The following is a 16,208-nucleotide window of genomic DNA, read 5'->3' as shown; positions in this document are numbered from 1 at the left end:
TCTATTTCTTTCTGTTTGTGTTTGAAAAGCCATGAATTTCATTATCATCATATCACGAAAAAAGTGACTTTAGTGACCATTTTCCTGAAAAAAGTGACTTTAGTGACTTTTTGTTGGAAATAGTGACTTTTTAGTGATCAGGTCGAAAAAAGTGACCAAGTCACTAAAAAGTGACTTGCTACCAGCCCTGCTATTAGGGTGTTCGTCGAAGTGCTGCTTCCACCTTTCGATCATCTCACGTTCGTCTGTTGAGATATTCCTATCCTTATACCTGCACATCTTGGCTCATAGCACGAAGCCTTTGCAGGTTGCGTTGAGGTTCTGATGGTATTTACATGTTTATTGAGAATATCATAATTTTTCTATCTAATATGCGATTCATTCGCTTTATTCATGCATCCAATTGAAGTATCTGCCAGGTTATGTATGCGTTTACAAAGGATGGTCATCAATAAATCAACAAGAAGTGCCACTAAATTTCCAAAGAGTTTTATTAAAAAGTATTTCTTTCACAAAGATTGTTCCTCTTTGCCTCTTTGTGTTTCTGTATGCATCTTAATAATTTAAACAATATACATTACCATTAGATCTCACTAGTTTATGTACACACGCGCTTGTTCTGCTCGTTTCTTCTTCGGGATTCTACTAATACTCTATTAATGCTTACTTCCGTCCACGAATTCATGTTCAACTCATCAATCTTACTCAATATTATGTTGATTGTTGACTCCCAAATCGGTTCCAGCTGTCCATAAATTGGAAGGACGAAATTTGCTGCGCCTTTTCCTGGTCTCATTTTTTCGTGGTTTGTTTTGGGTTCGTCCTAGTTAACATCTAATTAAATGTGTTTCATTTATAATCTAAGGTTTTGTTGTTTTTCGCTACGACTAATTTCAGATTAGCATTAGAGACGAACAGAATCTTCTCTTTTTTGTTTGCTCGAGCTCATACATACAAAAGAACAGACGCACACCGAGACAACGGATATATAGAGGCTCACTCACGCACAGTTAGGTGTTTTAAGTGCTTTCAAATGTAACAACTATGAAGAGAATCTATTCTTATACAAGTAGTTGGGCTTAGACAATTTATTACGAAGGTTCTTAACCAGCTAATGAAAGGACGCGAAAACTGAAAAATTTACAATTAAATATTCAAATTAAAAACGGAAATACGCAACTTTCGAGCGTATTTCCATCAAGCAAAGAAGAGAGCAACCTCCCATTTGTTGGAGAGATTGCGTTCTTTGCAGATTTTGGTTCGGACATTCTATCCCATCTATACAAGTCAGTGAATCTTAAGATACGAGGCTTTGTGTTAAAAGCAATATAATTTACAAAATTTACCCTTCCGTTCCTCTGCTTGGTTTCACACCAAAGAGAACGAAAAGAGAGCCGTTTTCCTAGTAAGAATGGGCATGTTAAGCAAGTTAAAATATAAACCAATCCTAATGAACGGACAGCAAATTTTGATACAGTTACGAATTACAAGAAGAGATGAGAAACGCGCAGCTCTAGAGTAAAACTATAGTTCGCCCGAAACCTTACCGGAGATGATGCTGTTAACGGCTCCGTCGAGGGTCCGCTTTTATCAGTAGTGTGCCCTGGTCGATGACCGAGATCCATAACGGTGCGGGGTAGTTGTGGTGGTGGATGCGGATGAGGAAGCAGTGGTTAACGATTGCTGACTGCTGGTGGAAGCTTCCGGTTGCTGTTGCCGATCGGCCGAGTCCAGTCGCTTTAGATTGTCGATGATGTTCTTGGTTTGCCGAACGTGCTGAAGACTGAGGGCGTCCGACTGTTATAGATGGGGAGAAAATCAATGAATATCGTTTATCTGAAAGGGTTTAACACTTACAGGACTAGTAGTAGGGCAGTAGCAACTAACTAACTTTAAAATAGAAACAGGACAGGAACAAAAAAGATACCGCACGAGATCCAATAAGAGGCCATATATGAACCAAGAAAATAAAAATAATACAAACAGTAATCAGGAGATTAAAGATATCCTAAGAAGTTTGCAGAGAATCCGGCTAGAACTTTTTCTATAAATATTTTTTTTTCGGGAATTACAGGTGGGTATTACTGCTTGTATTACGATGTTTTTTTCAAGATTTTGTTCAAAATTTCATTAGAAACTAGTTCAGGTATTTTCTAAAAGAATGCATTTATTGATTTTACCGGATTTCTTAAGGAATTCCCCATGGAATTATTTTACTATATCTCCAAGAATTCAACCTGTCTTTTTTAGGAATATCCCCAGAAATTACTCCAGAGTAGAGTCTTTCTTCGATTTTCTTCAGGAATTATTCCCAATGTTTTTTTTCGCAAATTTGTCAAAAAAAAAATGAAGATAATCCAGTGATGCTCGATTGAAGCAGATTTCGCTAGATTTCCGTGCAGGTTATTTTTATGAGCTCAAGCTACAATTTCTTCAAAGAAGCCTTCACTGATTTCTTGAGATTTTCACCAGAATTGCCGTTCAATTTGTTTAAAATTTCAACCAAGAACATTAGAAATTACTCCAGAAATTTCTCATATGATAACTTCAGAAACTACCAAAGAACTAAACATTACATATACTTTGCAATTTGATTAAATGGACAAATTGATGTTTGGTTTGACTTTATTAACGAGATTTTTAGCCCTGGGCTAGTTCATGTCGGAACCAAAGGCTTTACTTCCCTTCCGAAGGAAGTCGTCACTATAACTTTTCACATCATAAGTGACTATGTCGGGGATGGGATTCGATCCCAGGTCCTCGGCGTGAGAGGCGAGTGTTCTAACCACTACACCAGGTCCGTCCCCGACAAATTGATGTGAAATTTGCGAAAAAGTTACATGTCTTCTCGGTGAGAATCGAACTCACGACTCCCTGTTCACTAGATACGGCGCGTTACTTCTACACCACGAGAGGACCCATGAACGCAGAAGTTAATCTGATTTCGATTTCAGCTCAATAATCACGTGGTCCTCTTTCGCAAAGCGCACCTTTTTCGGAATAATTAGATGCCCATCCAAACACAACGCTTTCTATTGTATACACAATACCCAGGCGAAAGTGCATTATCTATCAGGTATTGAAACTCCACACACTACTCGCCAACGAATAAAATAAAAAAAATAATAAAGAAAAAAAGAACTTTAGAGACCATTTTGGCCATTGAAATAAAAACTTGCATCAATGCAGAGACCAAGTTTCTAAATAGAAACCTGCTACCAGCCCTGCCCAAATGTCGCTTTATACTCACGTTGGCGGTCAGATTGAGGAAGTTGTAGTACTTTTCCAGTGAGCTAACCATCATCACAAAGTTATTGTCCTTCAGGTAGGATCGAACGGTGTTCTCGTACTCTTCGCAGCCCTTCACGAGCCACCCGATCAGCAGAGCCACGTAACTGGCCATCAGTGTGTGCTCCATGTGGTAACCCGCCTTTTGGAGCACTGTAGCAAGAATATAAGAGATAGTTATGAATAAGAAGGTACAAAGCCAAATCAACAGTTATACTTACATTTGGTAACAGTTTCTTCGATATCTTCGTTCTTCTTCGATTTAGCATCCAGGATGGCGTCCGTATTTTTCTCGGCGTACCTAAAATTGAACATCAATCAATATCAAGAGTTACATCCGATCACCTACAAGCAACAAACCTTGCCAATTCGTCCTGTCGGTAAAAGTAATCCACCAGTGCCTGGATGGCCATTTCCTGATGGCCTGATGTTTTCGCCCCACGGGTTATCCGACCACTTTCAGCTGTCGTTGATCCAAAATCGTCCGGAGCCCGGGCTGTCATCAGATGCTGCCGATTGGCCTGGGTGTAGATGGCCAGGTTGATCAGGAACAGCAGTACCAGAATGTTCATTTCGAAGATGAATTTCTGCGGCACGTAGTCACCCAGCCGCAGTAGCAGATGTAGGGAGGTGGCGATCACGTGTGGTTGCGATCCGATCACGCTGGCACCGTAAGCTGTGGAGATGGGGAATGGAAAGTTAATATTGGTACAATTTCTAACATCGAACAAAGTCAACTGTTTAACACGTTTTCACGAAAAAAAAAACAGGGATCTTCGGGTTGCCCGAAAGCCGTGGAGAGATGTTTTTAAACTCATTGGAATGGAACTTCAAATGTTAAAACCAAACATTCTGTTCAGTTGATTTATCGCTATCATGGCATGAATGATACAGTGCGCTACTTAAGCAGAACTCGCTCTTAGCTTCCGCTTCATAATAACCCAAAATCTCTAAAACGGACTAAATTGGAGTCAATTAGGTAGGTTGAGGGTTTACGTAGATTTCACCATCAAATCACGAAAAAAAAACCTTAAATTACGTCGACATTTGATCATAGTACGAAATCTAGCCAGATTACTCTAATTTTGTTCCCTATTTGGTCGGGGTTCTGTTAAACCGCACCAAGTGCCAATAATATTATTTTTAAATATTTATCTTTAAAATCCACTCATCTGCGAGTAAATGACTCTTTTGAAAATTTTACCACTCACAAATGACTAACAGGGTGCAAAAAGTAACCAAAAGATAGAATATTCAAGAAAATCATCATATATTTTCCATGAAATTAGATTTGATTTCAAATTAAGAAGGACTCAGTTCACTGGTTTTTAGTTCGGTATGGTTGAATGTGTTTTTCGATTTCCGGCAACACAAGAAAAAAAAATGAAGACAAATGGTTCATATCATCGTCATGCATGTTGAAATGCATGTCACAAAATGTATGCACTATGAAATGGGAATGTAATGGGAAGGATTTGTAATTTTCCATAGAACTGGCCACAATGTACTGTTGGGGACTTATATGAATAATTAATTGGTACAAGCCATCCTAAACGTATTCTATCTGTTTTTATATTGATGGATAATCTATTTCAACCGAAATTACGTTGAATCAAGGCCCTCACGCGTACAAAGATTCGAAAGACAATAATGATGTAGTTAAAAATATGATGATCGAAGAAAATCATGAATTTGTTCTGCCAGAGCGCACTAAGTTACTCGCATTCAACGAACTTTGGCTGAACAAGTTCACGATTCTTTACGTGAAATGTCATGTAATTCGTTCTTCCCGCTGTACATGATACTTCTTGTGCTCTATAATTCAAAAATAGTAACATAAGCTGAAAGTTGATTGATTTTTGTGACTGTCTATTAGGGAGAAGGTAAAAAATATAAATAGAGATTCGAACTCGTGTCCTTCGATTGGTGATTAGGCGCTACCTCACGGTCATTTCAAGCTGTTGAATCGAGAGCGAAAAACTCGAAACAACTTACCTAAACGCAATTGCATATCCAATTGCAAGCTTAGGTTTATAGTTCGCTCTGATTGGATACAAATTCAGTTTGACATATCCTGTCAGAGAAAAATTATGAAGTTGTACAACGAAGAACTGTTTAAACTATTCGATGTTTATAATGGAGCAAGGTTATGATTATCTGAATCTTCTGGTGTGAATACCCATTTAAAAAAATGTCACTTGGTGCGGTTTAGCAGAAGCTCGACCATTTGGTTGACTGCAGACATGGTGTTGTGGTGTAGCGAGGCGGCCTATTTGGGCAATAAATCGTGGTTTTATTAAAGGTTAAAACTTATTTATTGAGATGGATAAAAGTGTGACTGAAATAAACTACATCACACAATACAATAATCGAATCGAGAATTGTTCATACAACAATGACCTTAACTAGTCTAGTTGATAGCGTCAGGGTGACCATTTGACCCCAACACATGGTATGATGGCTTCAATCTCCGAAAACGAATCTATTGCACGGTACTGCGTGAAGCACCGAACTTTTTGGCCAAATGACGCCAATAGTCCTGTTATTAATCCACAGCTGACGGTGCACTGTAACTACCCGACGCTTCCTTTGTGGCTCGAAATAGTTTCTTCGTAATTAACTAGTACAAGCCACACAGTTTTTATATGGAAAACTTTATTTTTTTGTAGAACCGTAACACTATGTAAGACCCTCTCCCTCCCCCTGTTGCGTTACGTAATATTTGAACGATCCCTTGTTGCACGAAACAACGTTTCGTGCAACATGCTCACTAGATGATGACGGTGTGAAGTGGGCGATGGATTTTAACAAAAAATTGTTCTAAGTGTTACGTCTGTTTGTATGTGCTTCAATTATTCTTCTTCTTTCCCAGCAAACCAGAGATCATATAAGGATGTGCATTTCAAATTGTTTAAATGTACAATTTTCGTTGGGATTGGATATGATGCAAAACTTAATTGATTGAAATCGTTAATGAAGTCATAAATTTAATTTAATTTCAAAATTCAATTTAATCTGACCAAATATGTAACTTCATACTTTCATTCAATCACGATTTGTTTTTTACTTGGCATGACTCTATAATAATCATCAGTGTGAGATTACATATGAGTTCATCTGGTGCAGAAATAAAATCATACAAGGCAAGAACCCAACGTAAACAGAAAATATGGAATTCATAAACATAAGTAATGACCTACCGGTTAAAAGAACATCACCGTTCAATAGAAAAACAATGAAATCGCTTTGCATCAGTATTTTCGTACGATGTCTATAACAATTGGCTGCACTTCGTTCGAACTGCAAACGTTAACATGAAACCTTCAGTGATGCACTGGTTTGGTCATTTGCCAAAAACAATTAAGATCGATAACATTCACAAACAATGCTCTACAGTGATTCATTTATAAGTCCTGCAACAACAACTACTGTGCGGCATAGTGGTAGTGTATTAGGCTAGCGATCTAAGGGTTAGTGGTTCGAGGCTTGTGTCGTACTATTTTATATGTTTTATTTTATTTGTTTGTAAAAATTAAGTCGTATAAACTACAATACACAATCATACATGATATTATAGTGAGCGCCAAATCAAATCATTTGGAATTGTATTGACCATGATAAATTATCAGAAATGTACATAAGGTACCCCGGGGCAAGTGGGACATAAAAAAACGATAGTTCAAACAGATTGTTCATTATAATTAAAAAATGTCAATATTTCGCAAATCCAACAGCACTGTCACATTTTGGCAACACATTTGCTGGTGTGTGCATGATTTTGATCGATTAATTTCGAAATTGTGAAAACCTTTGAAGAAAGCAGTTACCTCGTTAAACGGGGCAAGTAAAATACGTAAAGTTTTAGGAAAAAAACGTAAATGTAAGGTTATGTCACATCGCATTTAATTTTAACTGAAAATTCCTCACCAAAAGCGTAAAGAGATATAGAACATTTTCAAAATACATCATTTATAAGTTATCAATCACAATGCAGCACGTAAACTTTCAATAATCGACGAATTTCTAAATATTTTATTATCATTTGTTATTACTGTTATGCATTGCGGAAAACCACTTAATGGGATGGAACTGTTTTCCGCAGCTACTGTATTTGGTAGAAATATCAAAAAAATTCAATAAAAATAGTATTGTAATCGTTTTCAGGATGTATTTTAAATTTTATCTCTGTCTTCGTTCATTTTTAAATTCATATTTCAAAAATAAAAATTGAAAAATATAGTCATTTGTTCTCCCTATTCAACAATTACGTAATATAAGATTGATTTTGTTTTTTTGATAAAAATTATTCGTTTGAATGTTTTAGTGCTACTCTCTAGAAAAATGTTTGAAACGTGTAGGATTTTTTTTTATTCTGGTGCTTGTTTCGATAGGTCCCACCTACCCCGGGTATGAAGATATTTTGAAGTAAGTTAGACTATAGAAATTTTCATATGAAATGAAAACAAAATACCTGTTTATCGTAAGCAGCTTGTAAAAATACTTAAAGTTGTAGCTTACCGATGGTAATTCGATTTATAGTACAATTATTTTTGCGAGCCAATGCAGAACGTGGAACGTGTCACAATTTATCATGCAAGTTGAAAATGGTGCTGAGCTGACAACTGTTACATGTAGCACGTGATATCAAAAATAACAATAATTTTTGTACTGAATACTTTTCTTGTCATTGTATCTTCAACTTTATAGAAGAATACCCCATTCGAAAAAAAATTCCTAAACAAGCTATGACGGAATGCCCCACTTACCCCGGATTCTCACTTGCCCCTAGGTACCTTATATGGCCTCCAGATTTGTGCGAATAGAGGGAATGTGTGCATTTTATACAATTAGTTTTTACCGAATAAGTGTTCAATTTATTCGCTTGCAGTCTCAGTTATGTGAACATATTTGTTGGCTGGGTTCTGACGTTACATCCCAACTGGAACATAGCCTGCCTCTCAGCCATTACTGAAAGCTTTCTTTGCCGATTGACCATTTTTGCGTTCGTATATCGTGTGGCAGGTACAAACATACTAGGTGCATCCCACTCGGGTTCAGATTGGACACAACTTCTAGTACTGCATTTTGTCTCTTAGTATTACAAAAGGTACCCGAATTTGACAAATCGCAGTACACTTTTCACGGCATTCTAGATTTTGATCTATTACCTTATGTGCCATAAAATGTTGGGCAACTGCAAGGGACATGGAGGTCTTCATTTCGTCTTTGAAAATTCTCTATGCCATGGGAAGTCGAGAAAATTTTCTTTATGAAAAGATCCTCGAACGGTGGGATTCGAATCCACGACCTTGGTCTTTCTGAAAAGCTGCGCGTTTACCGTATGATTATCTGGGCCTCTTCAAATGTTGTCCCACAATACGGGTTTTTCCGGTGGTCGTTTCTTGGTTGTTTTGTAGGCCAGAACGAACTTGAGTGTGGGTAGTCATGATGGGTCTACCACAAAAGGCCGAATCACAAAAGGCCGAATCACAAAAGGCCGAATCACGGAAGGCCGAAATTTTAAAATAGTGGAAGCCACAAACATTCAGCACATTTTTCTACAATATTATGGACATTTTACAGTAGGGTAAGGCGGGACAAGATGCACAAGTAATATTACTAGCTGAATAAGAGTGTATGGTTAGTGTTTTTGAGTGTGTCAGCTGGTCTATTTTTAGCTGACGCACCTAAAATCATTTCTATTGAAGCTTAAATAGTCGTACTGTTGTATTTTGTACAACATAAGTGTAAAAACATCGCGAAAACTGGAAGGGTATACAGGGCCTGCTCAATTTTGGCAACATGACAAAAATTTTCATGTTACCTAAATAGAACTGTTCTAAAATTTAATGGTTGTTTTTATTGAAACTTGTATCACCGTAATAATGACCACGAATTAAATTTACCTATTTTGAATATGGTAAGCCTTAAGAAGACCCACAGAAACATTGAAATTGACAGGATTTGTTTCCATTTTTGTGTACATGGATTTCCGTGTTGCCAAATTCAAACCGAGTCAAAATCGAACGGGCACTATACGATGAAAAGAATTTTCCTAGTAAACTTAGTATTCTTATGATCACTTAAACACTTGTTATACCCTATCTCAGCAATCATTCTCCTGCTTGTTGCGTAAAAAAATATGTTGGCATTATACCGGGCAAACGCTTGCTGTCCGAACTCGCTGTCGCTCGTCGGACCTAAAAATGGATAAAACATTCTCTGTTTGCATTATACCGGGCAAACGCCTGGATTTGCTGTTTGCATGACACCGAATAGATGCTATACACATCCTTCGGATATCAAAGACTTCGGCGGCCTTCTGCCGCCTCAGTGCCTCCATCCTCATTGCGGCTTCGCCGCATGTCAATTTTGCACTGTTTACTGACATGACTGCATTCAACAAAGCATGGACTTGTTCTTTTTTTATCCAAAGCTTTATTCTTCAGGTTTGTAACTCTAATTCGGCTTTTTGTTATTCGGCCTTGTGTGATTCGGCCTTCTATGATTTGGCCTTTTGTGATTCGGCCTTTTGTGATTCATCCTTTTGGGATTCGGCCTTTTGTGATAGGCTAGAATGTATGTGGCCTTCTATGATTCGGCCTTCTGTGCACTCGGCCTTTTGTGGTAGGCTAGAATGTATTCGGTCTTTTGTGATTCCTTCTGTGATAATCGTCATAATAGCTGCCAACACAGCTTTAAAGTAGCTGAGTAGATTCGCCAGCTTTGTTGGTAAAAAAAGGATTGCATAAAGCCGTATAAAGAAAGCTTCGACAATGTTTACATCAGTGTTGCATTTGAACGTGTTCATTTTGCGTTCCAGTTCAAATTTTTGAACGAGAGATCAAGTAAGCTTGAACATTGATCAGTTCAAAAATTTGAACTCAGAAGAGCTGAAAACTGAACGCAAACGGAAAATTGTTTCATGGCGGTGGGAGTTGTTCATGGAATCTTTCCAACTACTTGAACTGCATCGGACCATTTTGCAAATGATTAATAGATTTCTGGCTGGAATCTTAATGAACTTAATACCTAACTCAATCCCATATAGGTCATAGTAGAATTGTTTGGAAGGCTCCCTTAAACTTCGATTCCGAAAATACCTATTTTTGAGGAGTCCACGGGATGTTCGTAAAAGGGGATGGCAGCTTCAAAAAGGATTGAAACTACTGCCTTAGAGTAATTAAAAAAAAATTTCGTTAAAAAATTATAGTTTTAAATTTCAATATGATTTTACACGGTATTTTCTAGAAATAATCTGAAACAAACCCCAGGGGAATTGAACAACTATTTCTAAAGTCGCGATTCTCGTATAGGTGTATTGTATAGACCTGATGTGTCAGGCCTTTTTTCAAACCATTTGTGATCGTCCTTCATAATTTAAAACAAATGGCGGGTTGAAAGTTGATAAGATCTCACAACCATCTATACCTCCACTCATTTATGAGGTTTTGTTTACGCCTAAATGCCAAATTTGCGCTTAGGTTTCGATCTTTCATTGGAGTAATCATTAAATAATTGTATTTGAACATCCCTAGTTTCCTACAAATTTTGCTTCAAACTGTGAAGTCCCGTTCAAAAATTCCTTGGGACCCCAAATGCCTTGCAATATTAAATACTTTGAACCAAAATTTGTTGGGCAATCCAATGCAGCTACCTACCTGTCTCATTGAACGGATGCGTCAAAGTGATGAACAGCTTCAGCACTGGAATTATCATCTCCCTCAGCACCACTCCCCGGTCGTCTTTAGGCGTTCGCTCGTTGGTAGGATACAGCACCACTTCGCCATCGATCAGCTTAAGAAGCTTTACCAACGTGGTGATCATGCTGCCGTTGTTGTAGTTAAGGATGTAGCTCTGGTTTTCCTCATTCAGAATGGTCACGTTCTCCAGCACCCGCAGACACCGTTCGATCTTCTGCAGCTTCGACAGCAGATCATCAGTCCATTCGATCACGTAGTCGGATATCTGCCGACAGCAGTCGGAAACCGTTTTGATGAGATGTTCCAGTCCTCCGAGATTTCGAAGTTCGTCCTTGAACCACTCCCCGGCTCGTTTGGAGGTTAGCGAAAGGAGGGACTCCATGGCAAGCGACCCCGTGGTAATGTTGTCCAGATCCATGTGCTTCGCCTTGCCTGAGTTTTTGATTTCTTCGCAAAGCTCTCGAACCTTCTGTTGGTTCTTTTCGAGTTGACCTTTACTGAGGCCTCCATCGGATCCGGAGCGGTGATCTGTGTCCAGCAGGTTCAACATCAGCTCCAGCGAGTCACGATCGAGATCCATATTGAGGGTGTCCTGCGACAAAACAAACATGATGGTGGCCGTGCAGAGCCCTAGGCTTTGATCCGTATGGGAGTCTCGGAGAGCTTTGAAGAACCGTGTTACGACACCGTGGGCTCGCACATGCATTCGGAAGGCCGGCGTCATGCATTTCGTTGCGAGGGTCATTGCCGATAGACATCGCGTCGCATTTGGATTGTCTGGTTGGAGAGCTGACAGGATGTATTCCACGTCGTCGTCCATTTCCTGGGACTCGCCAATTTCTTGAATTTGATGGGCTTTCTTCACATTCCGCACAACGGTGTAGAAAGGTTTGGAGTCTCGGTCGCACTTAAGTTTGGTGTCGAAATCAAACTCGTCGTCGAAGTCGCTACCAGCTTCTCCGGTACTTCGCATCCTCGTGACCCTTGAAAGTCCAGAAGGTTCTCCTTCGAAGGTGGTGGGTTGTGTCTCCGTGTCAGCTTCCGCCATAGCACTTTTTTCCTTCCCATCATCATCGTCGTCGTCCCATTTGTGCTTGTAGACGTGTCGTTTCTTATCCGCTGCTTCGGCACTTCCGGTAAGTGGACGACTCTTGAAAATGCTGCCTTTTTTCTTGGAGATCACCAGCTTGACTGGTTGTTGCTGGTCCGGTGTGGTGGACGACTGATGACTACTGCTGTTGGACAAGCCAATTGGAATGGTAATGGGAGGAACTGTCAGAGCGCTAGCAGGTGCCGCCGAAGGTATCGTATTATTTCCGGAGGTCTCTGCAAGGGGTCTGCTTTCTTGGAGCTGCTGTTGTTTGGCCAATTCCTCGCTGCGGAAGTAGGACCTTTTGAACTTGTTCTTAATTTTGTACTCTGTTGGTTCAGGCTTGTTCTCGTCATGAAAGGGTCCAACCACTGGAACCGGTTCCGATCGGCTGGAGTTGGTGGTGAGATCTAGTCCTGTGGCAGGTGCCAAAGATCGTGGCGATTTCATCGATGCCAAGGCGGATTCGGTTTCCGAGGACAGCGTAAAAGGCGGAGGGGAATCGATGGGCTCCAATGCGGGTCGTTTGGGACTGGTCAACAGATCATGCTGGTAGTCAGGTGGAACGACGTTCTTTTTCCGCCGACTGTATTGGCGGGTGGCAGCTTTCAGAACTGGAGCTGGAGGGGGAGAAGGTTCTCGCATTGGTTCTGGCTCCGGTTCTATTTCCTTCACCGGTTCAACTTCCGGAACCACCACATTGTTGTTATTGTTACGATTTCGAGTGGCCCGACCAAACTTCTTAACCGCAGGCTCGGGAGAACTTATTGCAGCCGGAACCGGCACTGGTTCCGGTTTGGAAATCACTTCAACATGGGCAGTGTTCTTCATTTTACTTCGAGTCGTTCTCGTTGATCTGGTTCCCTTCAAGCTCAACTTCAGTACTTCAACTCGTTCCTCTTTTGGTGGCTCTTTTTTCTCTTCTACTGGTTTCACCGGTTCTTTCGCTTCCTCCTCCTTGTTGTCTTGGGTATTTTCGCTTTCGAAATTGATTTCCGAGGGAGGTGCTGCAGCCGTTGAACTGTTCTGCGACAGTTCCAAGTCACTTCCACAATCACTCGATCCTCTACTGTGAATGATTCGGCAATCATCGGCCGCTGCTAGACCGACGTGTTTCGGGGTATTATTCGACGAAGCGCTTCCTAGAATCGAGCTCTGCGAGTCAAAGTCGTCCCCACCAGAGGGAGATGCTAGTGTCCTGTACAATTCGTACGCATCCGTTCCCGGAAGTGGAAACTGTGGCCTTATGTTCGGCAGCACGATCGGATCCACTACTCGGAGATCTTCCGCAACTCCGCCGAGCAGTTCTTCGTCCCTTCGTTCGTCGTCTTCCTCCTGGGTATCGCCTCCGTCACCTCGTTTGGCGCGCTTGCTGCTCCCTCCTTTCTCCCTGGCGATTGCTCGCTTCTTGAAGTGCCTCAGTTCTTTCTTGCTTTCTTTTTTGTGCTTACTGCTTCCGTTGCTGATGAGACCTTTACTGAGGGTGATTTTGATTTTCAAGTCGTCCTTCTTGGGTTCCTCCTCCGGGGGAGTTAGTCCAGTGAAGAATGTGGCCGAGGCCGAGGGGACCGGATTGACAGCGGGTTCTGTAATAGGCGCTGGTGGTGGTTCGGATTCTTGCGAGGCTGGCGGGGTTGGTTGTTGAGAGGCAGCGGGTGCTACCGAAGGTTGCACTGCTGAACCGTGGGGTGGCGAGTGGACATCTTCACTATCGGTGCTTATGAGTCGGGAGGTGCCCTGCGGGTAAAGATAAAACAAAATTATTAGTAAGTGTTCAAATAATAGTCAAACATTCAATATTGAGTTGTTTCCGATCGAACGAGGATACATTCGCTGTAGATGTGAAAAAGATGTTTCGCCAAGTGTAGGTTCATCCACTAGATCGAGACTACCAACGAATCGTATGACGTAACGACGCCAGCGAACCCATCGGTGAGGTAAGGAAGTTGAAAGATTAAGTGGACAACTAATCGACCAGAGCTGCTCGATAACAGTGACTACTCGGAGCAAATACCAATGGAGATTAAACGAACGGAGCAGCCTGATCGGCGAACAGTGTTAACACTAAACGACAACTGCTCTAGGAATCATCACGGCTCTTTGATCCGTACTGGTGGCTGTCTCGGGTTATCGTGAAGATAAAAATTATGTTTCAACGATTGTATAACATTTTGCGGTAATCCACTTCGCGGTGTACCATTTCGCGGTTTGCCATTTTGCGGTACGACATTTCGCGGATAGTAACATTTGGCGGCATGTCATTTCGCGGTCAGTACCATTTCGCGGTGCACCGTTTCGCGGTTTATACTGAGATGTTTGATATATCTTAACAGTGCCATTTTAAGGACTGCCTGTTTTCGAAAGAAGGGTAAATCACCGATGAAAATGTTATCGATGATAATGCCAACAATTTTCAGTGCAACTCGTAGGAAAAACCAAACCGCAAAATGGTATAGACCGCGAAATGGCATACCGCGAAATGATACTTGTCGTCGGACCCACTGTGCGACCGATTCTGGGTAGTGTGAGTACCGAGATCTGGCAAACTGACGTCTATCGTCTGTCAGCGATGTATGAATAGGAGCATAGCCATATGTCATATGGAGCATAGATCGTTCAAAACGTGTTATGAGCTAGGAAGATATTTGGACAACTAAAGTGAATTCTATTATAAATTATACTACAAGTGGCAAATTAGAGTTTGGGGAGCATTTATCGGCCGACAGGTTTGACAATAAGCTAAAATGTAATTATACTACAACTAAATGTAACATATTTAGCAGTTGGAGCGTTACACGGCTAGCTATACGGATTACTGGACTAAACCTGATCCGACTAGTACGTAATTGGAACTGTGAGTAGATCTGAAATTACATAAGGCCTCAATTGACATCGTTGTTATTATAGTATAGATCGGTTGGAGTCAGCACTACGTTAGGAAGTTCACCAGAATTGTAGGAACAAACGTAAACGTAAGATGAACTACTATATAAAGAACCATTAGAGATAATCCATCGCTTAAAATAAACTTTCAGCTTTAAAGCTGCGCTGACTACAGGCTACTAAAAAGGCGTTTGCATTCTCCTGGTAGTGACTTCCCAACAAACTTTAAAGGTTTACTCCATCACGCACGGAATGGATTCCAACATCGATCCGAAAAACAACCACAATTGTGGTAAATGTAATCGATCCGACTCTGCCAACAACATGGTCGGGTGTGATTTATGCGATAATTGGGCTCACTTCGACTGTGCCGGAGTGTCCGATTCTATTGCGGATCCGGAAAGAAGCTGGAAATGCGAAGTCTGCCTGGCCCAACTTCACGCCCAGCAGTTATCGCGTAAATCCAAATCAACAAGTTCGTCAAACCGAAGCGGAAACTCTCAACGTCAACGTTTGCAACTTCAGCTGCTAGAAGAAGAACGGAAGCTGCGTCTGAAGCACCAAGAAGAAGAAGATGCTGCAAGGAAGAAAGCTGCTGAAGAAGAAGAGCTGGTGCGTAAAAAGCGAATGGAAGAGGAACAACGATACTTAAAGGAAAAGTTCGAGCTCTTGATGGCAGAAACGGATGGTAGCATGGACGGTTCGAGCAGTACAAGTCGGAAGAGCGATCCTAACAGTAGGACTAGTAGTCAGAAGGTAAGAGATTGGCTGAGCCGGGAACGGAACGCAAATCAGCTTTCCGGAGGTGCCCCTCCTAATCCGACCACATCTGGTGTCCAAGGATCGATCGTTCCTGAGTCTGCTGATAAGAGTGCACCACGGAAGGTAGTCGCAGTAGACTTTCCACCCGAATTGACCAAACCCACTACAGCAGCTTCGAAAGGCGGAGCCCATAATGTTGGGGCAGGGCAAGTGCCGCCGAGTTCTTCCACCCCTCAGTTTTCTCGAGAGCATGTCAGTCCATCAGAAGCTCTGGGGCAACGTACATCGATTTCGCGTATTCCAATGGATATATCGGAGTTTGTTCCGGCAAGAAACAGAGCAGCCAATCCGATGACTTACGGAGAACAGGAGATTAATGCCCACTCTACCAGTGCCAACTTTAGAGACGCAGTAGATCCTCAGAGGTTGGCATATGAACAACAAAATACGAATTTTCCAGCTCAATCGTACTATAACACTGG

At 41.1% G+C, this 16,208-nt stretch overlaps 1 protein-coding gene across 2 annotated transcripts in view; it reads right to left on the bottom strand.

The window, feature by feature from the left end:
- Nucleotides 1-473: 473 nt before the first annotated feature.
- Nucleotides 474-16,208, bottom strand: part of LOC5574996 (protein wings apart-like) — a 61,791-nt gene continuing 46,056 nt past the window's right edge. For both annotated transcript variants that reach the window (XM_021841905.1, XM_021841909.1), the window contains exons 4-8: nt 10,950-13,818; nt 3,649-3,964; nt 3,510-3,589; nt 3,251-3,441; nt 474-1,797 (exon numbers count right to left, since the gene is read on the bottom strand). In XM_021841905.1, the coding sequence (XP_021697597.1) occupies nt 1,591-1,797; nt 3,251-3,441; nt 3,510-3,589; nt 3,649-3,964; nt 10,950-13,818 (3,663 nt within the window). In that variant the 3' untranslated portion in view covers nt 474-1,590. The remainder of the gene's footprint in view (nt 1,798-3,250; nt 3,442-3,509; nt 3,590-3,648; nt 3,965-10,949; nt 13,819-16,208) is intronic.

Source organism: Aedes aegypti, chromosome 1 (genome assembly GCF_002204515.2).
Source record: "Aedes aegypti strain LVP_AGWG chromosome 1, AaegL5.0 Primary Assembly, whole genome shotgun sequence".
Classification (NCBI taxonomy): Eukaryota; Metazoa; Arthropoda; class Insecta; order Diptera; family Culicidae; genus Aedes; species Aedes aegypti.
This window is presented reverse-complemented; position numbering and strand designations above follow the sequence as displayed.